Source organism: Mustela lutreola, chromosome 3 (assembly GCF_030435805.1).
Source record: "Mustela lutreola isolate mMusLut2 chromosome 3, mMusLut2.pri, whole genome shotgun sequence".
Lineage (NCBI taxonomy): Eukaryota > Metazoa > Chordata > Mammalia > Carnivora > Mustelidae > Mustela > Mustela lutreola.
The window spans coordinates 1,856,936-1,884,231 of NC_081292.1; the positions used below are offsets into that span (position 1 = coordinate 1,856,936).

The following is a 27,296-nucleotide window of genomic DNA, read 5'->3' on the forward strand; positions in this document are numbered from 1 at the left end:
TGTTCCCGCACAGCCCCCTCGGCGTGGCCTCCTGGCGTGCGAGCTGCTTCGGGCTCCCGGGCTGTGATGACAGACGGCAGGGCCGCGGCTGCTCCCAGCCGAGGGCACATGGGTGACGGCCACCCAAGCAGACGCTGTTCCCAGGCGCTGCCCTCCGCGCTCAGAGCCCCTGTGGGGAAGGCGTTGAGCGAGCTGCTCTCAGAAGACGGTGCCGCGTGCCTTTTCCTACAGCTTCCAGCTGAGAAATGCGTTTGCTTTCACCTTTTGTCATGAGATACGTAGCGTTACGAATTTCCTCTGATCGCTGCTTTCAGGGTACCTGATCACCATTCTTATGCAGGGTTTTCACTTTTGGGGTTTTAATTTTTTTTTTTAGAATTCTCTTAATCTTAGTATTTTTTTTCTTTTTTCCCCTAAGAGTTGTTTAGTGGCTCGTGCTTAAAATGGGAGGGACTTCTTAGTTTTAGGAAGCATTTAAACTGTGCCCGTGCTGACGCGGGACCTTCATCCCCACGTCTCGAGCGCCCGTCCACGGACACAGGGCGCCTTTGCTCGCCTTTTGTTCAAGACACACTCAGTCCTCTGTTCAGATCCTGTACCTTCCGGACAGACTTACTTCTAGAGTTTAAAAAAGTCTGCAGTGAGTTTTAATTTTATTTTTAACTTAATATTTTTGGACACAGTAATTTTAGATTAAACAAGAGTCCCCAGATTAGCGGGCGCGCTGCGCGTGCCACAGCCCCCTTCCCCGCAGTGGCTCGTCCTTCCGCGCGTCCGTGTGCACACGCACGTGTTTCCTTCTGCACGGCTTGACCGGGAGCTGCAGCCGCGATGCTCCCGGGTCCTGGGCTCGGTGGCCTCTCACACAGGCACAGTGCGGGGATGCCGTCGGGAAGGTAACGCAGATGCGACACTCTCGTCTCAGGGTCGTGTTCGTGTCCACGGGGCAGAGCTTGTGAGCGGCCGTGCAGGGGCCAAGCTGGCAGGTCACTAATGTCACACACACGCAGTCTGCTGAGCACGGAGTTCACATGCGCCTCCAAGCTCCCGTCGGGGCAGAGGTGATGCTGGGGTGAGGGAGGGGTGAGGGCAAGGCTCGTGGTCCGGCAGGAAGACCCCCGTGAGGTGGACCTGAGCCCAGAGCCTGCTGCCGAGAGAGGGCTGGGGAGGGGTGGGCGGGAGCCGCTGCCGCGACCGCGGGTCGATGGGCGGTGGCCGCTCTGAGATCCTGCCTGTGCCTGTGATTTGGAAGAAGTCACTTTCTCTCTCTGAGTTTGGTTTTCTTATATTAAAAATGTTTGATTAGATCTGGGCGTCCCCAGCCCGGGGGATTCCACCCCTCCGCGAGCCTGTGATTGCCGCCCGGCCTTCTTCGCGGCCCCTGCAACCACACACGCAGCCCAGATGTCTTCCATGTGTCGGTCCTGTCTTGCTGTCTGGTGTGACCAGCCTTGGCCCCAAGTCTGGTGACGTCGAGGCCTTCATCCAGGCTCTCAGGCTGGTTTGGCTTTCGAGCACCCCACGTGGCTGACGCGTGTCCGTGGGCCTGTCTGTGGGCCGCAGCCCTTGGAGGGAGGTGTGGGTCCAGATGGCGGCAGTCCCCCGACGGCTTTCGCAAGGCTGACTCGTGGAGTCCGCGCGGCCCTCCCATCATCAGGCAGCCTGGGCCGCTCGGCCGCCCGGAGCTGCGGGGGCGGGACCGGGCATCCCCGTGGGCTCACTGTGCCCTCCTTGGGGCAGCGCTGTGGTCTCTAAGCAACGCAGCCCTGGGCCTCCCGGGGTTGGCGGCTGGGCCCGGGGGAGCCGTGCCGGGCGGTGCGGGCTGCAGGTTTCCTCTCCGCGGGCCCCCAGGTGAGCAGACGGTGGTTCCCAGCAGGGGATCCGGGGGTGGGGGCGGCCAGCTTTCCTTCGGGAGCACCGCGTGTGTCTCCCCCTGCTGACACTCCGCACACGGGAGGCGCCGAGGAGCGCGGGCGTCTGTTGGCCGCTCTCTGTGTCGGCGCTTCTCCGGGTGTGGGCTGCGTCCTGACTCTGCTCCGAGCCGGCTCTGCTCGCTCTGGTTGGGTGGGGGAGACGGAAAGGACACTGAGCTGCAGAGCAGCAGAACAAGCCCGTGGTCGGGGCTGTGGCCTGGCGGTGTGGCCCGAGGGGGCTCACCGTGTGTCTAGGGCGGGCCGGGATGGTGGGAGGGAGCTGGCGAGGTCTTGCCTGAAAGCAGGGGTAACCAGGGGTGTGGTTGTGCAAGGTGGGGAGGAAAGGCAGGGCAGGGGGCGCAGGGGGAGCCCTGGGGCTGGTGCCGGGCAGAGTGGGGAGGACTCGGGTGAAGGACAGCAGCCCAGGCCAGAGCACAGGCCGGAGGGCCAGGTCGCCAGGGCTGCTGGCAGGGCAGGTCTGTGTGGCCGCGTGCTTGGGGTGAAGGTCCACATGATGGCGTGTCACCCCTCCTTGTCTGTGCCCAGCTGGAGCAGGAGGTCCCCGAGGGCACTGTGTGATGCTGATTTTGCTGTGTCTCCTTCACGGTGCAGGTCAGGTCCACTGGACCAAGGCCGAGATGAACTGATTCATTCCTCACTCTGGTCCTCTGAGGGCCGGGCAGCGCCCATGTTACAGATGAGAAACGGACCCCCCCGGGAAGGACCTGCTTTCCATCTTTGGGGTCCCCTTCAGCTTGTGGGAAGCAGGGTCTGTTCTAGGGCACCCCAGTCTAGAAAATACTGTTCTGTGTCTGCTGCCAGGAGGTTCATCCGTAGTCTTCGGAATTCACTGCCTCCGAGCGCCCCAGGCCGATGGAGGAAAGCTGCAGGCAGGGGCGTGTCCTGCTTGGGAGCCCGTCTGGGGCAGAAGCGGCCCTGTCTCAGCGCTGGCCCCGGAGTCCAGGTCACTGGAGCTCAGCCTAGAGCTGTATCCGGGTGCTTCCTCCTGACCGGGGTCCAGTGACGTCCTGCTGTCCGTCTGACTTCCTCCTGGGCCAAGGGGCTTTGTTCTGGGGGCAGGGCTGCGTTGCTGGGGTGTTCCCTGGCACCTTTGCTTCCTCTGCTGCCCAAAGAGCAGGATTTGGGCCGTGCCAGGACTGTTGGCCCCCTCCAGGCTGCTGCTGGCAGGGGGCGCGGGGAGGTGGCCGGGGAAGAGCCTGGCGCCAGCCCCGGGGGCACAGGGCTGGAGGAGGCTGGCCAGCCTGGCTCAAGGAAGCTGCCCAGTGGGAGGCCTCCTTGGGAGCTGACCTTGTTCCTGTGGCCTCCGGCCTACCCCTCTGGGGCAGTCCAGGGCTATTCCTGGGCACTGCAGCCCGGCGGCATCTGTCCCGCCCTCTGGCCGGGCCCTCATGCCGCTTCCGCCCAGCCGGGCCACCAGTGGCTCTAACTTCCTTTGTCCAGCTGCCCCTCCCTTCTCATCTGGCTCTGCCCGCAGCCCGCCCTCGCTCGCAGGGGAGCCGGGCCGTGAACTGGCTGTGGCTGGGTGGGCGGGAGCGGCGTGGAGGAAGCGGCTGGCACAGCCCAGGCACGGGGCACCTGGGGAGCCTTGGGGCGAGCCTGTGGCCCCTCGCTCTCTGCCGGTGCCGGGCCCCCCAGTGGCTCGGGGCGCCAAGGGTCCGGCTGGGCCGGGTGCAAGGCGGCAGGCAGGGGCTGGGTGCTGGCGTTTTGTGTTTCTGTTCCCCAAGTTGGGGTGCCTCTCCGTGGCTCGGGCCTTGGGCCACCTCTATCTCCCACACAGCCTGGACATGGGCTCTGGGCACAGCAAAATGGATCGCAAGTCAGACGGGTGGCGGCTGGAAGTCTTCTGTCCCTCCTGCCTCCATAGACCAGCCACTCATTGCCCTTCCCGTGCCCGGACGCCGCTGAGGGCAGCCGCCTCGGCCCCTCTGTCCCTTTCTTCTTCCCGCCCTCCTGTGCTGGGCGCATGGAGACCTCTTGGGCTGCGAGAGCCCCTAGTGCTGTGCACCCGGCCTCTGTCACTTCCTGCGGTCGGTGCTGGTCCTGCGGTGTGCGTGCTGCCCTCCCGTCCTTGGGCTGTGCCGCGCGTCTCCCTTCAAAGCCGGGTGGCCAGCTCCTTCCTGCTTCCGCGCGGATGTGGCTTGAGCTGCTTCCTCGGGGGCTACCAGACCCGCCCTGTCCAGGTTCTTGCCCCCAGGTCCCCCGGCCCCTGCGCCCTCCCGTTGGAGCCCTCATCATGGGATACTCTGGCTGACCCCCAACTAACATTCATGTCCCCAAGGCCAGGACGAGGCCACCGCGTTCACACTGGACACGGTGGACACAGGGTGTACCTGCCGAGTTGTGCCCCGGCCTCCCAGGTGCCCGCCTGGGCTCCTCGTCGTCCCTCCAGAACAACACGGCCTCTCTGGGGCCGCCCGGCCAACATCAGAGGAGGGTGCTGGGTCCCCGTCTGGGCAAGCCGGTCAAAGCGGACACCCCCGCAGCCTGCTGCTGTTTCCAGACTCCTCTTTCTGGATGATAGTCTCACTGGAGTTTTAGAATGAAGCTTTGGTGTGTCAAGATGAATCGCGTCTGAAGTTTGGAGGAAAAACGAGCCCTTCGCGGTCGTTTGACACAAAGCAGCCGTTCCTTTCTCCTTCCCGAGTTAGCTGTGTCTGAGCCCGCAGACCTGCGGACGGCAGGTGCTGCCCTCGGTCCCGGGCTCCGTCCGTCACTGCTGTTGCCCACCTGGCCTGTTGGCGTGCAGGGTGAGGACTCACGTGTGCGTTCACGCACGCGCTCGCACACACGCGCTCACACACGCGCGCACATGCAGACCCGCACACACGCGTTTACGCACACGCACGCGCTCACACACACGCTTCCACACACACACGCACGTGCAGACCCGCACACACACAGCTCCTGAGCCCACATGTCCCCACATGCTGGAGTACTTGCGCACGCACACCCGAGCACACGCACGTTCGTCCGCTGCCCCTCGCTCCCCCGGGCCCCCTCCAGGCTGCACCGTCCGTGGCAGGTGGAGGAGGCCTTCCCTGAGGACAGAACGCCGGGGGCCGGATCGCGCGGTGAGCCTGGATCGTCCTCCCTTCTCGCTCACTGCGATCCCCGGAGCCTGGCCGTGGCCCGATGCCGCCGTCTTCCTCTCTCCCCGAGGGAGTCTCTCTGGAACCTTCGGCCACCGCGCCAGCCGGTCCCTCCCCCAGCTCGGGCACAGCGTCTGCCCCGGGCTCTCCCCTTGCTCCTGCTGCAGGCGGCCCCAGCTGTTTCCGGGATCACCTGTGCTGGGCGGGGCACGGCCTGCGTCCTCCCCCGGAAGGACAGGGAAGGGCCGATCTCTGTCTGGAAGCATCTTCTGTGCCGCTTGGGGCCGCCGAGGTTTTGGTGCTGCCTTTGTGGGCCGTGTGCCCTGCAGGGCAGGCCCCTCCCAGTGCTCCACTCCGCGGCCATGAGCTCTGGGTCGTGCATCTCCTTCCCTGGGCGTGTTTGTGTCCCCACGGTTGCTGTCCCCCGACGTGGCGGCACAGTTGGTCCTGGCCGGTTGGTCTTTCCGCTCCCTCGGCGGGTGGCGTCCCCCACGCAGTGCGAGCCCCTCCCACTGAGCTCCACACTTCCGCACCCACCACGCCCTTGCTCAGAGCCTGGCTGTGTGTTTTCTGGGCGCCAACAGCGGCCTAATGGGGGTTGGGCAGCGCCTCCTGTCTCCGGGGATGGGGGCGAGGGGCCGTGCCCTGAGATCACGGGCACCGGGGTCGCCCTGCCGGATCCCAAGCCCTTCTCTGCCGGCCGCCAGCCGCATGGCCTTGGGTGCCCTATCCCGCGTGCCTCAGTGTCCTCGTCTGCGTGTGAGGCGGCAGCGGGGCCTCCTTTCAGTCTCCGTGCGGACGGGGTGTGGGCCTGTGTAAGGCGTGTGGGGACGTGCGGGCCTGTGCCTGGGGCTCCGGGTGCCCGCTGCAGGCTACCCCTTGACTCCGTCCTTCCCGGGTCTGCTTTCTCCAAACGTTGCGTCCCCCGAGTCCTGGGCTCCGTCTCCTCATCTGATGTGTTCCCCGTGCGGCCCAGGCAGGCGGGTGCCTGGGACCCGTGGAAGGAACACCACGTGCTTTCCCCAGGGGTCCCCAGAGTGTGCAGACTCTGGGCATCCCTGGGGGTCCCCGAGTCCCTGTCGGGTCCGCAGCAGCCCCTGCAGACAACTCCCCTCTGTGCGGCCAGATTCTGTCCTATGCTCGGGCCAGTGTCGCGTCACAGCTGACCGGAAGCAGGCGTGAGAACCAGCGCGTCTGTCGAGCCGCTGACAGAGTCGCCAAGAAGCAGACGCTCTGGCTCTTCACACCGAATGGTTTTGTCCGGGAGAATGCGGCTCTGTTCCGTAAAGACGTCAATTTAATGTGTAATGGGTTTCTTGTCACTTTGAAGCAGAGTAATATATCTTAAAAACGTCTTTTTAATTTCTCATGTAGTGAATGTTGGCAGATGTTACCCATGTAAGCCATAGTTCTCTGGGGTTCTGGGTGAGTCCTAGCCGTGGAGGTGCAGGCTCCCACCGACCCCGGGGACTTGGGCCTGCTTCCCGCCGCCCCCGAGCTCACCGGGGTCCGGCTGAGTGGAACTGCGGCTTGCAGGTGCGGAGAGCCCTTCCCAGCCCGCTGGGAGTGCTGCGTGAGCCGCATGGCGTCGGGAACATGTGGCCTGTCAGGCAGACACTGGGCGAGTCCCTGTGCTTCTAGTGGCCTCTGTGCAGACACCCAGAAAACCAGTGACCCTGGAGGGCCCCAGGGGTCCTTGTCAGGCTGGAGACGTCCCTTCTCCGCCATCCTGAGCCACAGTTCGCTGGCGGAGGCGATCCTGTGTGTGGGATGCGAACCGTCTCCGGCAGGGACGGCTGGGGTCGTGCTCAGGCGCCGGGACAGGCGGTGGTTTCTGTGCCCACCATCAGTGTGTGTCACCCGCTCTGTACGGCCGGCCTGGGGGCAGGTCCTCTCAGTACCCTGGCTTTGTGGATGAGGACCTTGAGGCCGGGGATGGTCATTGTCTTGTCGCAGCTCCGTAGGAACTGTGTCAAGGTGATTTCAGCCCCAGCGGCCTGTCCCTGGCCGTCTGCTGTCTTGTGTGGCTCAGAAGGACTGAGCTGGAGCTGTGGGGGGCAGGTGCTCAAGCCCTGGGTTCTCAGCTCAGTGGGGGTGGGCGTCTGCAGGGGAGAGCACGGGGCCCTGGGGCTCTGCTTGGGACCACCACAGTCTTCGAGAGGTTATTCCCAGTGCTGTCCCCACACAGGACTGTGGGACAAGGGGGCACCTTGAAGGGGCTCAGTGGGGCCACTGCCTGGGCCCGGGAGGAGCCCAGCTGAGCTGAGATATGGGCCTGGGGCCGCCTGGGGTGAGGAGGAAGTGTCGCGGGCTGGTGGGTGGGCGGGCAGGGGCCCGAGTGCTCCCTGAACCTGAGCACTAACTGCTGTCCTCCGTTCCGACCCGGGTTTGTCTCCTCCAGCTCTGCGGGAAGGCCCTGCTCTTGGTGAGAAGATGTCCTACGGATCCGTCGCTGGCAGTGGTGGCCCGGGGAGCCCTTTCGGGGGACCCTCCAGACAAGGCTATCAACCCCTAGGTAATGACAGCGGCTTGCAGTGCTGGCGGCGGGTGGGGGGCAGGTGGCAGTGGGTGGGTCTCTGCTGGCGTGACGGCAGCAGGGGTAGGTGGGTTCTTTCGCACTCACGTTGCCTGTGGCTAGGGGTGAGCGACCCCAGCCTTGGCTGGGGTGGGGTTGTGCGTGTTGGGCTGGGTCAGCAGCATGGGAGGCTTTTCTGGGTACGGCTGCCCTGCCGAGGGGGGCAGACTTGGTGTCTGAGGTCCTCCTGGCACCAAGCCAGCCCTCCATGGGGGTACTGAGCTGCTCTAGAGGTGCCCAGGGGTTTGGCCGCTGGCAGAGTGGATGGACGGCTTGGCCTGGTCTCCCTAATGACCGTGGGGTGCAGGCCTTAATTTTGCAAATCCAGAGGAGGAAACCGAGGCTTGTGGGGCCGGGGAGGCACCATGCTTCTGGCACAGGACAGAATAGCACTAAGTTGCCTGCCGTCTCCCCAGATGCCCTTGCCCCGAGGGCCGTGTTGGGGGCTTCCTTGCTGTTTTCTTGGGTTTAGCTGACCTGGCTCTGTCCCCACACCACACCTTGCTGGCTTTGCGCATCTTAGAACTTTGTTTATGGAACCCCAGGATTTGTCTTATCGGCTGTTTGCTAGTTCGGCTCCCGAGTCCCTGATGCTGTGAGTCGCTGTTCCCTTCTGTTTTCCTTCTCCGTGGCTGCGTGGCACCCGTTCTGGTCCACGTGTGAGGGCCACTGAGCGTGGGTGGCCCGTGGCAGTGGGGGGGGCTGTTGGCACTGCCTGGGATGCCCTTGGTGTCCTGGGCTCACCCGTGGAGTGGGGGCCGGTGTTGGAGGGTGAGTGTGTGCAGTCCGAGGGCCGGTGTGGTCTCCTCGGGCTTTCATCTACATTTCTGTGGCGACCACTGGCGTGGACCCATTGGTCCTCCAGCGGACTCCCGTTTGCCATCATCTTACTGACTCGCCAGGTTTCCTGACGTGCTCTGGAAGAGCAACCCTTGTCTGCTCGCCCTGCGTCTCTTCAGTTGGCTTCTCGGTGTGGCACCTGCTGGGGAGTGTGCGTTCCTGGGGCGCGGAGTTCTCCTTTGGGGCTCGCTTGAGTGCGCCCATCTCTTCTGACTGGTCTGCGACCCTGTCCGGTGTGATGAATCCTACAGGAGAGGACCCTGTGTCTCGTGTACTCTCCTCAGACGCTGATGGGACTGTGTCCGTCTGTGGGCCTGTCCTCACTGTCCCCGGGCTTTGATCTTTGTGGGGTGCCATGTGGGGAGGCGGAACCATGACCCCATGTCTCTCTCTCATCCACACGTGGTCCTGGGACTGTTTATTCAAAGTGCCGTCCCCTTCCTACAGACCCGCAGGGTCGGAGCTCTGCGTTGACGGGCGTTCCCGTGTAGGTTCTCCCGGTCCGTTTTTCCTTTCCTGTGCAAAATCTCGCCTTAATTTTCCGAGTCCGCGTTTCTGATGATTTTCACAGCAGGCGGCTCTACTTGTCTTCCCTGGGACAGGTCTCGGGTGTTTGCTCAGAACATGCATTTCAGCATCCCTTGTCAGGCTTGGAGTTTGGGCTGCGGCCGCCGTGCGTCCGCGGCGTGAACGTGGCGGGGACCAGCGTCCGTCCTGTTCGTGGGCTCCCAGTCCACGAGCACATGTGTCTCTTTCTCGAATCTTCTGTCACGGTTTTCAGTCAAGGTTTATAACTTTCATTATAAAGACTTTATATATCCTTTATTGAGTTTAACAAAAAACCCCGCCACATTTCTTGCTATTAGAAGAGGTACCGCTCGAGCATTACACGTTCCAAATCTTCGTGGCTGGTACATGTGTGCGACGATTGGTTTTTTTAAAAAAGCTTAGTCCAGAGATTTTGATTTTTAAATGCCTTGTTTTCAAACTTCCTAAATATGGACAGTTTCCAACACGGGGAAGCAGACGTGAGGAGGCAGCGGTCCCCAGTGCTGCCCCCTCTACCTCATCCAGAGTCCGCTGTGGCCGGTCCGGCCACTGTGACCTCAGGCAGCCATCGTGTCATTCCGTGGCAAGTCCCAGATGCAGCACGCCTCCCGTCGACCCGTGCCCGTGCCTCTGCGGGGGGTGGGGGGGGGCTCCGTGTGCACATAACCAGAGCATCCCACGCACCCGGGCATCTTGGCGGCTCCGTGGTGCATGGCAGGGCCTTGGAAGACCCGCGTGCAGCAGTCGACTGACTGGCCCTTCAAGTCTTTCTGACGCTCGAGATTTGCCTCCAGTGTTTTGACGTTTGTTTCTCTTTCTGTAGAAGTTAATTTCTGCAAGGAACCACGGTTTTCCTGGGGAGTGTCATTGGTTTTTGTCTGCTGGCTTCATGTTGTGCCGTTTTGCTGCGCTCCTGTCGACTGTAAGAATTTGGGGACTCTCAGGTGTTGTGTTTGGACGGGGTCGTGTGTAAGTGGCAGCATTTCTTTCTTCCCCCAACGTGCCCGTTCTCTCCACCTTTCCGAGCTGCCCCGAGCCTCTGTGACGCTGGGCGATGTGCTCCTGTCCCGTGTGGCATCTGGAAGAATGGGACTGCGTGGTCCTGAAGTGTTTCTGGGGTTTTGCTCTGAAACCGTCCAGGCTCATAAAACCGCGCTTCCCTCGCGGCGTGCTGTTGGACCAGCACTTCTCCCGTCGTCCGCACCGTCCGGCTCTCCGTTTCTTCTTGGGTCAGTTTTGCTAAACTGCGTTTTCTGAGACACGTCTGCTTCACGAAAATGCGCGGATTTAGAGAACTTGACTGTGGACAGTAGCCGCTGGTGTCCACGGGGCAGCGCTGCGGTGTGGCCGCGGGCCTGGCCGGGCTCTGCCTGCCCCTCTCCGTGGCTCCTGCCAGAGCACGGGTGTTCGCGAAGGCCGAGGGCTGCACACGGCCCGCCGTTGTGGTGCCGCTGTTTTCTAACGGTCCCGGTATCCGCATCACACCCTCCGTTTTATTTCTCAAAGGGAAATTTGTACTTTCCCTATTTCCTTTTTTTATGATCAGTGTTGACTGAGGCTTGGCCGTTACAGTCTCCCCAAGAGCTGACTCCGGGATCTTCTACTGCGGGTCGCTCTCCGCTCGCACTTGTATCGTCTTCCTTCTGTCTTTGAGTTGAAGCTGTTTTATTTTTCTGACTCCTAAGTTGGATGTTTATCTTACGTCATTCATCTTCAGTTTTTGTTCTTTTGTAGTAAAAACTCTTGAGGTTGTGAGTGTGCGGGTGGTCACTGGTAGCTGTCAGACCTTCAGGGGTGTGCAGTGCTTTTAAATTAAGGTTCGGTTGTGTTTTCTTTTTTTTTTTTTTTTTTTTTTTATTTATTTATTTGACAGAGAGAAATCACAAGTAGATGGAGAGGCAGGCAGAGAGAGAGAGAGGAGGAAGCAGGCTCCCTGCCAAGCAGAGAGCCCGATGCGGGACTCGATCCCAGGACCCTGAGGACCATGACCCGAGCCGAAGGCAGCGGCTTAACCCACTGAGCCACCCAGGCGCCCCTCGGTTGTGTTTTCTTATTTGCATTATGATCCGTTCTCTGACTCAGGAATTGTTTTTTATTTATTTATTTATTTTACTGTTTTTTCCCCCCTCGGATTTATTTAGAACCATAGTTCATTGTTTCCAACCGTTTTTTTTTTTTTTTCCTAGTTGTTTCTTAAAAACGAGGTCTACTTAATTGCATTTTCGTCAGGAAAGGACCTACGTGGTCCTGATTTGTTGACCGTTGTCAAGGCCCGGCTGTTGCTGGCACCCCACCCTCTCCTCTGCGTGGGACGCGGGAAGGCTCTCATGGTTGGGCTGGTGCTCCAGGCAGGACGCTGGGGCCAGGCGGAGACCCCCGTCTGCCGCTGCCATCGCTCAGGACCTGCTGTGTGCCAAGCACCGCGGGGTACACGCGAGCCTGCAGGTGATTACGTGGAGCTTGGGGTGATCCCTTGTGGTAGGATCACGGCAAAAACCGGCAAAAAGCCAACTGGTAGATTACTAACACATAAAGAACTCACATAAATCAAAGGAAACCTTAAAAATATTCCTCCAAATGGGCCAGCCCTGTGAAGAGATAGGAAAGCCGACTGAGCCTACCCGCTGCCCAGACAGACGGACTTGAAGGTGGCCATGTGCCCGCGGAGCCGGTTTGCTCTGGAGGAGAGGGCGCAGGGGTCGGCTGCTCCCGGACCCCTTCGCCGCCCCTTCCCGGGCTGGGCCCTGCTTCCTCCTGCGCCACTAGGATGTCATCAAGGCAGCGTGGGCCGAGAACGCGGGCGTGCGGTCACCACTGTGCTGAGGGAGGTGGCTGTGACGTGGGCGTCAGCTGGAGCTGCAGAAGGTCGCTGGGTGCTTCTGCACACGTCGGGACACGGAGACAAGTGCGCGGAACGGAGGGAGGGGAAGCTGCGTCTGTGGTCTTCTGCCTGTGCAAGACCCCGCCCCACGGTCAGTGTCCACCTCTGCAAACGGTCTTTATCGTTTCTTTCTAACTGTCTGTTGGACCTTCCCCCGTAACTGTGTCTATTCTAATAATCAGGAGTGTTGACTTAGCCCCCCACCCCAAAGTTTAAGGGTCATGGGATTCTGGAGGGGGGCCCGGCCGGGCCCCTTCACAGGTGTCTGGACCACATGGGGTAACCAGGAGGAGGTGGGTGGGGCCTGGGCTTCCGTGACCGGATGCCAGCACGGGGACGTCATCACATGGTGATGTGGGCAGTGACGTGGCCACCGCCAGCTGGTCCCCTTTCTCTCTGTTCCCCACAGGAGGGGCTCTGGGGGCTCCGAAGCAGATGGTGACCCTGGTCACCAGGTGCCCGGACAGCTGTGCCTCTTCTCACACTGGTCTAGGCACGTTCCCGGGCCTGCAGGAGAGCCTGGCGGCGGCTGTCTATGGGGAGGACCCATCCCACAGGCTCCCCACCAAGCCCTTCGGGAAGAGGGCAAGTGACAGTGATTTGGGCAAGTGATTTGCTCTGATTTGCCCTGTTGGGAGATGGTTCCTGTCCTGAAAGCTCATGGTCAGACCCTCAGACCCACGGAGACATCTGGACATAGGGCCTCGGCCATGGCCTCTCTCTCCCGGACTGTGACTGTCCAGGTCTGTGCCTGCCTCCCTGGATGTCTAGAAGAGTTCTTGTCATCGGAGTCAGAAACCCACTCTGCTGTGGTTGGCTGTGTGGGGACCTCCCTCCCCAATAAGGTGACTGGCCGCCCTGCCCTTCCTTCTCCCCCAGGTTTGGCCGGGAGCCCCGTGGACCGCCTGTGCACTTTGAGTCCCTGCTGTCTGCAGGCAGAGGATGGCCGAGGTGGCATTTTGAGGCCTCTCCCACCCCACTTGGGGTGCAGGGGGATCCCTTGGGGCAGTCCTTCTGTCCCTGTCGTGCGTGAGCTGCACGGGTGTTCTTTGCTCTCCGTTCTCTTGGGAGATGCGAGTCCAGGGTCTTTTCCGAGAAGCACTGCCTCGGGAGCTGGGTGCTGGGGCTGGCCGGGACAGGCCATGTCCCTGTCCCAGGGCAGCTGTGGGTGTGCTCGGACAGCCCAGCCGTGACCTCCTAGAGCTCACTCTGCAGAAACTGCCCTTCAGAGAGCTCCAGAGCAGACAAGGTCACAGAGATGGCCCTGGGGCCACGGGCCGAGAGGCTCGTCTCCGAGAGGTGGTGAGATGTTTTCATGAGGTGTGTCTTATGGTTGAGGAATTCTGGCAGAACGGGTCTAGGACGTGTTTCTGAATCAATGAGAATGTCCTTGGGGTCCGACCCTGTGCGGGCTGTTTGGGGGTGCGTGTGGAGAGGAGGCCACCCGGTGCTGGCCCTGCCCCTCAGCCCTGCAGTCGAGCTCCAGGAAGGACGAGTGTTGGTTTGTACTTTCACTCACTGTGCCCTGGAACCCGGTTTTATGAACGGGACGGTGCCGTGCTGATTTCACGTCGTCGCCAAAACCCCGACGTCCTCACCCCCCGGTTTTGTATGTTTTTTGTCGCTGACAGGTGACACCGTGGAAGGCTTGGTCTGGTCTGTGGGCCACACCTGCAGCCCTGCTCTCGGGGATTTTGACCTTGTCTGGGCTTTTAAGAATGATCATGGTTTCGAGATTGGGAACATGTCAAGTCCTGGATTTGCCGCTGGTCTTCAGCCAAAGCGGCTGTTGCACAAGGTGTGGCCATCTGGGAGGGTTTCTTGGAAGAGGCTGGCCTGAGTGGAGCTTCTCGCCGTGGATGCTTGGAGGGCTCAGGGCACCTGCTGTCCCGTGTGGGGCCTTGCTTTGCCAGCAGCACCCTGAGCTGCTCTGAGGGCGGCGGGGTGTAACTGTGATGTCCCTTGCTGTCTGTAGGGTGCGCTAAATGTTGGACCGAGTACGGGATCCGCCATCTCCCCTGCCCGTCGCCAGAGAGCAGCCCGCAGGACCCCTGTGTGGGCAAGGATGGGGAAGGTTATCTGGGGTCGGCGGGCACGCCCAGAGGCCCAAGGGCCAGGAAGCGAGGTACTTCCACGTGGGTGCTGGGTCTGGGGGGGCCTGGGAAAGACCACCCGGAGACGCCAGGTGTGGGGCGGGGGCTGGGTGTGTCCGCTGGAGGGGCACAGGCATGTGGAGTAGGGAGCAAGGTGCAGCACGGATTCTGGGTGGCCCGCCCCTCACCCCCACTCACCTTCCCCTCCCCCAAGGATGGCAGATGGTGTGATGTGGCTGGGCCAGTGGTGTGAGGGCTGTCGTGTGATGGCTGGTGCTTGTAAGGGCCCCTGGGCTCCAGGGAGGAGGCTCAGCCTGTGGGGCGAGTTCACGCAGCCCCTTCACTCCAGAGCCCGGCTGCTGCTTGTAGGGGGAGGAGGGGAGGGCGCGTCAGGGTCCTTGAGATGTGCATTAGGGAGGGGAGGATGTGTGGGCCTCTGAGGAGGTGGTCTTTCAGTTGATAGGGGCCTGGGGGAGACAGGTTGCCCTCTGAGTGCTCCCCAGGAGCTCACATGTCCCTCTGTCCTCAGGGTCTCTCAGTGTCGGGGGCTCCCTCTTTCCTTGCAACTGGGAGACGCTTGGTCTCATGCGGGCTGCCTCTTCTGCTTTTATAGAGGGTCCCCCTGCCCCCTGGCAGGCACAGGCTGGCTGCTGACGAGGCCCCCCCAGTGGGCAAAGACCTGCAGGCTGGGTGCTCTGTGTCTGCCCAGCCCAGGGACCCCCAGGAGCGCAGGAGAGGGGTGCTGTGGGGGCACAGAGGGAGTGGAGGCCGCGGCCACGGCGACCCGCCTGCCCTTCTGCTGCCGCTGTCCACTTGCTGTGCGCTCATGGCTCGGCAGGAAGGTGGATGGTTTCCGAGGCAGTCTCAGGGCTGGTACTCAGACCCGGGCCTCTGGACACCCCGCAGGGAGGGGGTGGTGCTGGGTGCAGAGAGCCATGCCTGAAGCCGAAGCCACAGAGAAGGAGGTGGCGCCCTGGGAGCCACGGCCGCCTCCCCCACCAGCCCCTGGCCTTAAACACCCACCTTTTGGTGCCTTTCCAGGGCCAGGGGTCACCCCTGACGGCAGTGGGACGCCGGAGCTGCCCTCACCACCCACGGCTGGCCCGAGGAAGGACTCCGCCGGCAGCATCCACAGCTGGCTGGCGGGGCCCAGTGCCGCGCGGGCTAAGAAGAGGAAGCCCAACTTCTGCCCGCAGGAGACGGAGGTCCTGGTGTCCAAGGTCAGCAAACACCACCAGCTGCTGTTCGGCTCGGGGCTGCTGAAGGCCGGGCCGGCCCGCCGGTACCGCGTGTGGAGCCGCATCCTGCAGGCCGTGAACGCGCTGGGCTACTGCCGCCGCGACCTCGTGGACCTCAAGCACAAGTGGCGGGACCTGCGCGCTGTTGTGCGGCGCAAGCTGGCTGACCTCCGGCGTGTGGCCGTCGGCCCTGGGGGGCCCCAGGCCCTGGCCCTCACACCCGTGGAGCAGGCGGTGGCCAAGACCTTCTCCTGCCAGGCCCTGTGCCCTGAGGGCTTCTGCCCGGAGCCGCCCCGAGGTGAGTCCCTTGGCCGCGCGGGCCCACCGTGGCTGCTCCACGTCCCTCCCCCCGGGGGCTTCCTGCCACCGCTCTTGGGCGGTTCCTGCTCCTTCGCGCCCGCACTTGTGTGGCACTCGCGTGGCCGCGCAGGGACATTGAGGCGTGGCGGCTGCGCTTGCCTCCCCGGCGCTTTGCCTCTGCCTGCTTGCGCCCAGCTGTGGGGTGGGGACCTGGGCGTCCACAAGACGCGGATGTCTGCTTCCTGCCTCTGCACTGGCACCTACGGGAAGGAACGCATTTTCTCGTGCGCTCCCACTATGCGCTCACACCCGAGCTACGAGCTTTCCAAGGCCCGGGTTCCTCCGCCTTGTCCTCCACGCCCTGATGTTTGTCGCCTCTGCCCCGCTCCAGCCTGGCTCCCACCGTCCGCTGAGTAAGTGACTGGGTGGCAGAGCTGTGGTCTGGAGGGCCGGGCTCTGTTGCCGGCTTAACCTGCAGGACAGGCCTCTGTCCAGGCTGGGCCAGCCCTGCCGTGTCAGGACGGGTGGCTGGGGGGCAGGTCACCTGGAGCCCGTGAGGTTCTTCCGTGGCTGTTTTCCAGGGAGAGTTTCTCTGTGGGCTGTGACTTCTCGTCCGGCACGGTGGGTCAGGGGGGCCGATGGGCATCAGCCCAGTGTCCGAGAGCCCAGCGGGCTGGGTCCCAGACAGGCCTGCCACATGGACATGCGCAGTCCCTGTGGGGCCCACGGGGCACAGAGACGCGTGGGGGCAGCTGCAGCCACGGGCAGGGAGCGGGGAGCATGGAGGCTGAGCCCAGATTCCGGCAGTTGGGGCTGGGAGGGAGGCGGGCCTGTCCTTTGTGCGTGCTTGCTCCGTCGTAGGTGGGCAGTAGGTTCTGAGGACCGCTTCTCCGTCCTCACCTGGTCTTTGACTTTGAACCGGGGCTGGAAAATACACCTGGGGCGTCAAGAACAAAGCAGGAGCAAGCCCCCAGCTCCTGGCTCGCACGGCTTTGCAGTTGCTTTCCAGACGTTTCCTGCTCGTGAGGCCCTGGAGGGTCAGCCCGTCCTCGCAGGGGGAGCGGCCGTTGACTGTAGTTTTGGGGGCTGTTGAGCGCCGTGGGGTGCTGCCCTGTTACGGGCCCCGGCGCGTGTGCTGCTGCTCACTGGGGTCCCTGCAGCCCGCCCACACGTGGATCTGGCCCCACTCCCCCAGGCAGCAGCACCTGTGCACTGGGGTGCCGGGGCGCTGCGGTGCTGGGTTTCGCCCAGGCCTGTCCGCCCTGCAGCTGAGAGGTCCCCTGGCTTCCCTTGCTCATCCTACGTCTGGGGCTCTGTATTGCACTTGGCCTTCTTCTGCCCAGCCCGAGCTGACGCCAGCCGTTTGTCACACCTGGGAGCCGCTGCGGAGGGGCAGAGCCTGCTGTCCGCTTGGCGCATGCCGCAGGGCAGGTGGGGGCAGTGTTGGGTTCCAAGGGGGTCTCTGTGCTCCTACCCCCTCCTCCAGTATGACTGGTGGGGCTGCTGCGGCAGCTGCCTGGGGGCCCGGGAGAGGACGGGCAGGGGCTGGAGCTGGAGCTGACGCGCGGCCGGGCCCCTTGGTGGCTGCAAGGCTTTGGCAAGTGTGCGTCGGCGGCCTCAGGTCCCCTTCGTGCCGCGGGCAGATCGCGCTGCGCACCTGCCAGAGGTGCCACCGGGGCAGGAACCCTGAGTTGGTGGTTCAGCCGCGTCCCATCATTTCTGCCCACAGTAGAAGCAGAGGGCGGGGAGGAGGACTCCCGAGGAAAGCCGGAGAAGTTCTGCCGATTTTCCTTTTTTTATTTTACTTTATCCGCGCCGCATGGGGCCTGGGGCCCGGCTTCACGGGGAGGAGCTCATGAGCCTGCGGCGCGTCCGCATGTGAGGCGTGCCCCGAGCGCACCCCCACCGGGTCCCCCCGCTCCCAGTTCCCCAGGGGCGGACTTTGGCGAGGGGCCCCCTCCCTTTGCCTGCCCCGGCCCAGGGCAGCTGCTGGCGTGCTTTGTGCCGCCACGGGGTGGGCCTCTTGGACCCGTGGCACGTGGACTCCAGGGTCGGGGTCCTGTGGCGTGTCCTCTCGTCGCTCAGGACTGGGCATCCCAGTTCGTGTCCCGTCACCTTGATGCGCAGTTCCGTGCTTGGCGGCTTGTGGCTGAGTGAAGGTCCACAATCGCTCTCCTCTGCCGCGGCAGACGCGGTCACCGTTTTGGGGGGCTGGGCAGACAACGCTTCCCCGTCTCCGAAACCACCAGACTGGTGTCCGCAGTGCTGTCTTGCTCCGTCCCCACGGCAGCCCCACGAGCTCCTGCCGTGGGTGTGACTTTGGCCGGTGCCCGGCGGTGCGGGTAGGGGTGTCCCTGCAGCGGCAGCCCGCCCGTCCCTGGTGGGGACGCCCCTGCACTCGTGGGCCGTGCGTGCATTTCCCCTGCGGTGGTCGGCGCTCGCCTCGGGCTCGGGCCTGCTCCGCCCGTCCTGGTTCCTGGGTTCCGGGGTCGTGGGACAGCAGCTGCGTTGAAGACCGTCCGCGGGCTCTGTGCTGCCTCTGCTTTCCTTGATGGTCTTTTTGAAGCTTTTTAGGTTTTGATGTTATCAGTGTTTTCTTCTGGGCTTTCTGCTCTTTGTACCGCACCTACAAAGTTCTCACCTGCTCCAAAGTCCCAGGAGTATTGTTTTTTTGAAGGTTTTTTTTTTTTTTTTTTGAAGACTTTATTTATTCTTTTGAGGGTGGGGAAGAGCACGGGTGGGGGGAGGGGCTGAGGAAGAAGCAGACTCCGGCTGAGCCGGGAGCCCGACGTGGGGCTCGCTCCCGGGACCCCGAGGTCACGAGCCGAGCTAAAGGCAGACAGACGCTTGACCGACTGAGCCACCCGGGGGCCCTGTGTTTTGAAGTTTTAGCTTTTGTGTCTGACTGATGCGTGCAGAGTTGATTGTGAGTTTTGTTGCTTTGGGACTGGGGATCGGCGGACATCCAGCTGTTGGCCGCCGTTGCTTGAAGAGACTGAGTCACCTTGACACGTCACGACGCCACCCGGAGGTCGTCCTGTTCCTGGCGATCTGAGTCCCTGCTTCTCGCAATGCCAGGCCCCGTGCCTATCGGTAACTGCAGAGCAGGTCTTGAGGCAGGCGGGGAATGGGTTTCTCCGCCTCTGTTTTCTGAGAGAATTTGTGTAGAATTGATGCTATTCTTCCCTGAGCTCTCCGGCAGATCTCGCCGGGGAGGCCTCTGAGCTGGGATTTTCATTGTGGCAAGATCGGAAACTCCAGTTTCTTCAGCGTCACAGCGTCACGTGATTGCTACAGTGTCACCGTTTCACGTGTCGTGTGTCACACACAGCGTCATGCGTTAGTGTCCCGTATCACGTGTCGTGTGTCGCAGTGTCGCGTGTTACGTGCTGCGTGTTACGCGTTCGGTGCTACGTGTTCGGTGCTGCCCGGCCTTCTGCCGCGTCTCATAAGACCTTTGGTCATGGGTGCTTTCACGGAACCTGCCCACTGCGTCCAGGCTGTGGCGCTCGCTGCGGGCTCTCGTCCGCGGGACTCCCCGCGTGGTGCTGGCGTGCTGTCCGGCCGGCACGGAGGCTGCCTCTCCCACTGCTGACATTTCTAATTGTGTTTTCTCTGTTTCGTACTGGACTGGTCCGACTGCACGTCTATCAATTTTATGGATTGTTTCAAAGGACCAGATTTCGATTTCGTCAATCTTCTCTGTTTATCCAACGTTGAGTTAATTGATTTTTGCTCATCTTTGTTATTTCCTTCCTTTTCCTCGCTCTGGGGTTAACGAGCTCCTGCTGCATCGTTGACTGGAGCCTTTTTTCCCGAACGTGAGTGTTTTTTGCTGTAAGTTTTCCTCTGCGCGTTGCTTCACTTAAACAGTTTTGCACATACTATGTTTTCGTTCATTCATTTGAAATATTTTGATTCCTTTGTAATTTTTTCCTTAATGAATGGTTGTTCAAAAGCATGTTAAATTTTCAGATAAGTCTTTCTGTTCCCAGATGTCTGTCTGACTGACTTCTAGTTTAATTCCGTGGTGCTCGGAGACTGTGTTGTGTGATGTCAGCCGCCATATTTTCTGAAGTACAGCGTATCCTGGTGTGTGTACCGCGCGTTTGACGAGAGTGTACCCGGCTTCTGTTGGGTGGGGCGTCCTATAAACGTCACTCGGGTCCAGTCGATCGACGGTGTTGCTCAGGTCTTGGTGTCCTCATGGATTTCCCGTCTGCCGCCCCGCTTGCTGCCTGCGGGGGAGCACTGTCCCTGGAACTGTGGATTTGTCTGTTCCTCCTTTCAGTCCTGTCCGTCTCTGCTTCAGACATTCTCACGCTGCGGTATGGGGACCGCGCCCGCCTGGGACTGGTGTGTCGTCTTCACCAGCTGACCCCTTGTCGCCGTAAAACGTTCCTTTGTCTCTGCTCACGCGCGTGGCTCTGAATTCTCCATGCCGGCCTCGCTGGCCCAGCTTTCTCAGGGTCACGGCTTACGAAATGCGTTCTCCAGTCCCGCCTTCGACTTACGTCTGGATGTCCGTATGAAGTGCTTTTCCTGAGCTCCGCGTCCGTGGGGTTTGCTCCGACCCTGTCTCACCACCCCTGCCTCGACCGGAGCGGCTGCCTTGGTGCCGTCCATGGGGGCTTTGCTGACGACGTGGCCGCACGTGGACTGCGCTCGGTCACGCGCTTCAAGCCAGTGTACTGCCGTCTTGGTGTTTGCTCTGCGATTGCCCTTTCTTCTTTCTCGCTTCGGTGGCGTTTTGGAGGAACTGCGTGTTTATTCCGTTTTGGCCCCCGCTCGTGGCTCATCAGCGGTACCTGCCCGCTCTGTGTTTCAGTGGCCGCTTCGGAGTCTGGTGTCCGCCGAGCTGCTGCCTGTGTGTGCCCCCCGGTCCCGCTCGGTCACTGCGTGTGACGCGGGAGGCTCACGCGGCCGACCCCTGCCGCCCTTCGGAACGGCGTCTTGTTCCTGCCTCTACCTTAGTAATCCCTGCTCTCTGAGATCACCTCAAATGGGACAAGGTGTCTTTCCTTCGCCCTTACGCCCGCCTCCCACACTCTGGCTTCTCATGTAGACGCTGTTTCCTTTTACTGTTTCTTCTGACCTGAGAGATTTTGTTTGACGCTTCCCGGGCTGCACGTCCGGCCGGGATGGAGTCTCTCGGCCTTTTTGTCTTAAAGAAGTCTTTCTTTTTCTTCTATGTTCGGAATATATTTCTGCTGGGTATAAAATTCTGGCTCAAAGATTTTTTTCCTTCTTTTGGCACTTTGCCCTGTCCCCGTGGCTTGTTTGGGCGAAGCGCTCCCCGTGTCCCCGTCGTGGCGGCGGGCATGCTCCTCCGGCCCCTTCGGAAGTGTCCTCGTCACCACGGTTTTGATGTCTCCTGTGGTTTTGACTACTGTGCCTTGGGCTCTGAACTTTTAATATTTATTCTGCTTGGGGCTTTATTAAATTCTTCATGGAACTCTCAGTTTTTAATTGTGTTAAATTTCGGTACTTTTGGTCCTTATTTCTTGAACTTCTCCCTGTTTGCTTGTTGCCTGCCTGTGGCTCCGCGGGTGCTGGGCTGCTGGGTGTTGCCCTGAGGTCCCCTGTGGCTCAGCCGACGTGCTGTCCTCGAACCCACTCCCCTGTGCCCTGCACGCTGTCTGCTGCCGACCCCATGCAGGGGAGGCGCACGGCGATGTCCTCCGTGGGGTCTTCAGAAGTGCCCCTGCGGCTTTTCCGCGTCTCCGGTCCCTCCTTGCCGGGTGGATGACCCGTGTCCTTCAGCACTGTTGCAGCCGGGAGGAGCGATTTTCTCCACTACTGGTGTTGTCTCTGTCATTTCTGCGTCTGATTCTCTGTTGGCCGATTTTTCTTACGGTTAAGGGCCCCGTATGTGCTCCTGCTGCTTCATGTGTCCTGGAAGTTCTAATTGTGAGTTTTGAGTGCTTTTGTGCTGGGTTTGGTTGTTTCACTTGAGGAGGATTAGATTTCGGTTCTGGGGCAGGGGACTTGTGGGTCACTGTGCTGTCTCTGGGCATTTCTGAAGTCGCCGTCACGCTGTGACTGACTTTACCCGCTGCTCCGGAGGTGTGGCCTGGGCGGTCACTGCCGGATGCCGCGGGGCCCAGAACTGCTGTCCTTCTCCTGGGAGACTTCCCTGACACACACCGACCGCGCTGGGGAAGGAGACGGCCTGCAGCTCCTTCGTAACCCCTGTGCCCTGCGCCCGAGGGGTGTCCTTCCCTGTGGAGGCACAGGACATGGCTTTGGCCGGAAGCCAGGGGACCGGGTCTGCCTCAGTCTCCCCTCTGTCTCCTCAGGCCCGTGGTCTGGCCTGGCTCAGGGAATGGGCGGGCGCTGCTCTCCTGGGGCGGTGCTGGAGCTTGTCCAGGATCAGAACGTCGCTTCCTGTCTTTCATGCAGTTTTAGCTGTTTTCAGGGCGCGGTGATCCCGGGCCCCGTTCCCTTATGACAGAAGCTGTGCTGCGTTGTGATTCTAGGAGAAGCCGGCTGATATTTTGGGGTCTTAATTTCTGGATTTCGTCGGCGGGCACGTACCTCTGAGCCGAGAGTCGCCCCGCGTTGCTGACCTACGCCGATCGCAGCGACCTCTTTGCGTCCTCCCTTGCCTGGTTCTTCTCTGTGTTTCCCGTGCCGGTGGCTGGCCCCTTCCCACCCCAGTCACGCCTACGGGACATCTGGGCCCAAGGGGCATGATGTCCTCCCTGTCCCTCCGCTCCTCAAGTTCAGCCTCCCGCAGCCCTGCCGCCTCTTCCCTGAGGCCCGGACCCTGTCCTCCTGCCCTCACCTGGCCTGGACCCTAGGCCTGCGTCAGTCCCCTGGCTGCATGCGGCGGCCCTGCTGCTGTCGCGCGGTCACCGTCTCGCTGCCTGCCCTGTCTGACGGGCGGGCCCCTGGCTGTGGGGGCTGGGTGCACAGTCCCTGTGAGCCTATCCCCCCCCGCCCCAGCGGCCCCAGCAGTGTGTTTGGGGCCGTAGGCCTCTGTCCCCTGTGCTGCCGTGTCCGTGTCAGAGGAAAGAGGTTAAGCCTCAGTCTCCCCGCACCACCACCAGGGGTCAAGAGGTCATGCTCTAGCCAAGGTCAGGGGTCATGCTCCATGAGATCCCAGCAGGGAAGAGGGGCGAGGGGCCATCCGGGCCAGCAGCTTCCTTGTAAGAGCACAAGGGGAAACTGCTCTTGGACGCTCCCGCTCCAGGCTGAGGACTGTCCCACGGGCCCTCTTGGCTGCCGGGGAGTGTCCGAGCTGTGTGGCCGGGTGCGAGGACCGAGGGGAGCCTGGCTCCTAGGGAACGGGCCTCAGCCGGCATTCCGGGGCGTGCTCTGGTGGGATAGAAGCCCCCAGGCCTCCCCCAGACCTCGGTGGGGGCGGAAGGCTGTCTGGGTGCTGGGCTGGGACGTTTGCACTTCCCCGCGCCCCGTGGGTCAGCAGTAGTTCCCAAGGCAGCCCGCTGACGGCCCCCCTCCCCTTCCCACCACGCTTTCCAGGCGTGCGCACGGCATCTTCAGTGCGCACAAACCCCCCTGGGGCTGGGGGCGTGGTGTCGGAGACTGCTAGCGCGCCCACGGCCGCTGCGCGGGCGGCCTCCCTGGCGGCTCGCAGGCCCCAGCTTCCTGCACCCCGGCCAGGAAGGGGCCATGCTGGCGGGCTGCATCTGGGTCCCCCTGCGGAGACCCGTCAGCCATCGCCGTGGGGTGTGCTCTCCCCGCCCGCCTCTGCCCGTTCCTGGGCTACTTCCTTCTCCTCTCTGAGCTCAGCTGCTTTGGCCCCAGGTCCGAGACAGAATGTCTCAAAGCCTGTAAGCCAGTGTCATCTGTCATCTGGAGAGATGCGGAGCCCATGGCGTCAGGAGTAGACTGAGCTGGGTGGTCGCTGGCGAGCCCATGGTTGGGCTTTAGGTGGTGTCCAGAGGAAGACAGCTTCGAGAAGGGGGATGGGCAGCCTCTGCCCCGGTGTAATGGCTTCTGGAATCATCTCCACGCAGACTTGGAGGACAGGAAAGGCTTTCAGAGCCACACGCCTTCTCCTCTCATTTCGTACCGTGGCGAGGGAACCAGTGTAGCCTGAGTCCCTGCATGTGTCTGTCCCGTAGAAAAACTCCCACCAGCCTCGCCGCTGCACAGGCGAGGGCCTTGAGGCTGCTCAATCTGGGGTAGGGGTCCAGAGGCCACGGCGCCCCATTCCCAGCCAGGCCACCGCCCCCTCTCCCCGCCGACCCTTGTCATCATGGATAAGTCCCTGTCGATTGCCGGGAGACCTGCCCCAGTCTGCCCCATCCAGGCTGAGGTCCCAGCTTCCCTGTGGCTAGGGGTGGGCAGCATAGACACCCGTGTGAGTCCTTCCTCTCTGTGGCTCCGTCATGCAAAGAGCCCTGCCTGTTCTGTTGGTGGCCAGTGGCATCCTTTCCAGGTTCTGAGAATGAAGCCACCGTGAGCGTCTTACGGGCCTGTTAGTGTTTCTTTGTGTGAATCTTGGGGGGCCGTGGCTGGACCACGGGGCAGGCGGGGCCTTGTCCTTTAAGGAAGGCAGACCTTGCCTTCGTGCCACAGTGTGTGGCCTGTGCCCCCAGGACTTGGTGGTGTCCACATTACGTTCGATAGAGTTTTTAAAATTGAGTTAAAACTTAAACTAGATGAAATTCACCGTCTTTAAACGTGCGCTTCAGTGGTTTTTAGTATCTCCAACGCCGTGTGCAGCCGTCACCACGAATCATCCAGAACCTTCTTTTATCCACGAAGAAACCGCATAGCCATTAGCCCCATCCCGTCCCGCCCAGCCCCCGGCTGCCGTGGATCTGGACACTTGGTTCCGGTGCGTGTGAGAGGTTCAGCTGTGTGGTGTGTCGTCGGCACGGCCCCTGCTTCAGCCTCCGTTGCTGGGCGTTGGGTTGTTTCCGTCCTGGGTCTCCTACGTGTGCAGTGACCTGACGCGCGTGTGCAGGAACTCCCAAGGGCCTGGGTTCTTGTTTCTCTCCAGTGCACCAGCACGGGGGCGCGGGGTCGCTGGGGCCTCTCTGAGGGGCTGCCCCCTGCTTTCCTCCCTTTGCTGTGGCTTGTGTGCCCCAGGGTGGGCGTGGCATTCCATCCCCAGGCTCTAGGTGACCCCAGGCTGGGAGGGTGAGACCGTCCCGAGCAGGCAGCCCCGTGAACGCGCGTGCTCCCCTCTGCTCTCTCCTAGCTGCCCAGGTGGACCCAGGTGACCTCCAGGAGCTGTTCCAGCAGACGTCGGCCAGCGTCTTCCGAATCAACTCCCACGGTGAGTCTGTGCCGGGCCCGTCTCCCCCCCAGCTGACCCAGCTGTCCCTTGACTCGGCCCTGCAGCCCAGGCCCTGTGGTTGGTCCTAGGAGAGTGCTGCAGTCTCAGGGCAGGGTGGGTGCAGCCCGTGTGTCCACTGCTCCCTGCAGTGTGGACCCGTCCTGTCCCCCTGGAGGGGGTGCCTCAGAGCCTCCCTCTGCCTGGTAGCACGGGCCGCCTCACAGCTCCCTGGGATCAGGAGTCAGAGTCCTAGCTCGCCCCATCCTTAGTTCCTGTAGACCTGGGAGATGGGGTGGCTCGCTGCCCCCTGTGGGCAAGGGCTGGTGTTTGTCCCTGAACCCTGAGCTCTGGCAGGTCAGCAGGGGAGTGCGGACCGGGAGGGGAGAGAAGACCCCTCTCCAGACCTGGGGTGAGGCCCTCAGGGGCAGTTTCCTAGAGCTTGGAGACCATGGGCTGTACCTGAAGGGTGGGGGAGGACTGTGCCTGGGGGACCTCACGGGGGTATGACTGGCCAAGTGTGGGGCTGGGGCTGGGCTGTAGCACTGGCTGTCCTGGTTCTGTGCCCACGGTCACTGTGTGGTCTCTGTGGCCTTGGCCCCCATGTCCTGGGGCTCCCTGTCCTGCCTCTCCTGGGGGTGGGGGATGCAGCCCGGAGTCTGGGGATCACCCGGGCGGGGGTCCTTCTGCTCCTGATGCATGTTCCTTTCTCTGGGCAGTGACCTCCTTGGAGCAGAGTCTCCGTTCCCTGGGGACGCCGAATGACACGCAGGAGCTGAGGGAGAGCCTGTGAGTGTGACCGTGGGCATCAGCGTGCACAGGTGTGCCCTACACCCACTCGTAGGCCTGCCTGTCTGCAGACCAGCCCCACACCTGCTGGGGCCCCACGTCCACCCCACACGCCTAAGGGCCAGCCAAGCCTGTGCTTGGAGCTGGAGGCCGAGCTCACAGCAGCGTCCCCTCCATCCACGCGTGTGGAAGCCCGGCTGTGCCTGCCACACCTGTGCAGACACACCCGTGCATGCTGGCGTGTACTCAGTGGTGAAGCAGCTTCCACCTGTGTGCACAGACGTGTGTGTCACACAGCAGAGCTCACGGGCAGGCCCTGCACCCTTGTGAGCACATGTGTGGGCATGCTGGCTGCCACGGGGCTGCCAGAGCACAGGCAGCTTGCCGCTGTGGACACCCAGCTGGGCCTGTGTTTTTGTGGCTGTGGTTCTCCCTGTGGGCGTCTTGTTGGGCTTTCCTGTCTGCTTGCCCAGCGGCCCAGCCCGGGTTGGATCGGGTACAGAGCCAGCCCAGGGCGAGGCTGCGCTCCCCGCAGGAAGGCTTCTCAGGGGCTGCGTCTCTGGGGAGAGAGAAGGGAGATCTCTGCCAGGGGGCTGGGCTGGCTGGCACGGGGCAGGGGGTCGCTCTGTTTAGGCTCCGTCACCCAGGGCCTGGTGACACGTGATGAGAATGCCATCACGGCCCGGTGTGGGGTCCTGAGCGGGGGCTGGGGACTAGCATTTACGCGCTCCTTCCCTGCGCCACCTCCGGGCCAGGGGACCCTGTGTTGGCTGAGCTCGAGCCTCCCCCCTGGGAAGGATGCTAGTGTGGGCCGGTGGACCTCATGGGCTCCGAGGGGTGTGGGCTGTGGCCGAGACCACGTGTCTCCTCTTGGCATTGGTGTCTGTTGGAGAGGCCACAGCCCCTCTCCGTCTCTCTGTCCGTCACCCAGTCCATCTGTGTGTCCGCCCATCCGGCCGCCCGTCCGTGCATTCATTCCCTTCCCTGTGCCCACCCTGCTGTCCGTCCGTGTGCCCACCCACGGGCGTGCCCACCCACCGTCCAGCCACGCCCCCACTGGCGCAGCCACCCACCCACCCACGCACCCAGGGGCTGGTTCACCCGTCCGTCTCACCCAGCTCCCCGTCCCTCCGACTTTCCTCTTGTCCGTCCACACAGACTAGCTGGGACCACTTCTGCCCAGTGTGGGGGTCCCGAGCTTAAAGCAACCAGGGGCCCTTTGCAGATTTTACGTATAATTTTGTCTTTAATTATTCGTTTTGTTTCTTTTCTTAAAAATAACGTATTGTTTTCTGATTGTGAAAGTAGCATATGTTCGTTACGGGAAACGTGGCCACGCAGGATGTCTGAGTTAACATTTCGGTATTTCCTGCCAGCCTCTTCTCGAGTCCTTACGCATTTGCAGAATTGGATTTCAGTGAATAATGCTCCGGATCCCGGTTTTCACTGTTAGGAACCTGGAGTGTGTGCTCTTATCACACACGGGGTGCAGCTCTTCAGCGTGGCGGGCACGGTTGGATCTGGGTCATTAGCGAGCGGACACTCGGGCCGGCTCGTCCAGCCCTTCCTCTTTCTCGGTCCTGTGACCGGAGTTCCCAGGAGCCATGCTGTGGTGGATCCTGTTCGCGCCCGTTTCCAGGGTCGGTCCCTGGAGCCGTGTCCCTGGGGTTGAGCGGCGGGCATTTTCAGGGCCCGGGCCCTTGAGCGTGTTTCCTGGGCTGCCTTGCCCAGCTGGCCGAAGGCCGATGTCACCGGCAT

The 27,296-nt window shown here is 62.0% G+C and overlaps 1 protein-coding gene across 3 annotated transcripts in view; it reads left to right on the forward strand.

The window, feature by feature from the left end:
- The window catches only part of TSNARE1 (t-SNARE domain containing 1), a 90,764-nt gene that overhangs the window by 24,383 nt on the left and 39,085 nt on the right, over positions 1-27,296 (forward strand). For 2 of the 3 annotated variants that reach the window (XM_059168721.1, XM_059168720.1), the window contains exons 2-6: positions 7,425-7,538; positions 13,844-13,993; positions 15,003-15,497; positions 24,675-24,752; positions 25,469-25,538. In XM_059168721.1, coding sequence (XP_059024704.1) covers positions 7,457-7,538; positions 13,844-13,993; positions 15,003-15,497; positions 24,675-24,752; positions 25,469-25,538 — 875 coding nt within the window. In that variant the 5' untranslated portion in view covers positions 7,425-7,456. The remainder of the gene's footprint in view (positions 1-7,424; positions 7,539-13,843; positions 13,994-15,002; positions 15,498-24,674; positions 24,753-25,468; positions 25,539-27,296) is intronic. The other variant, XM_059168723.1, reaches the window with a different exon arrangement.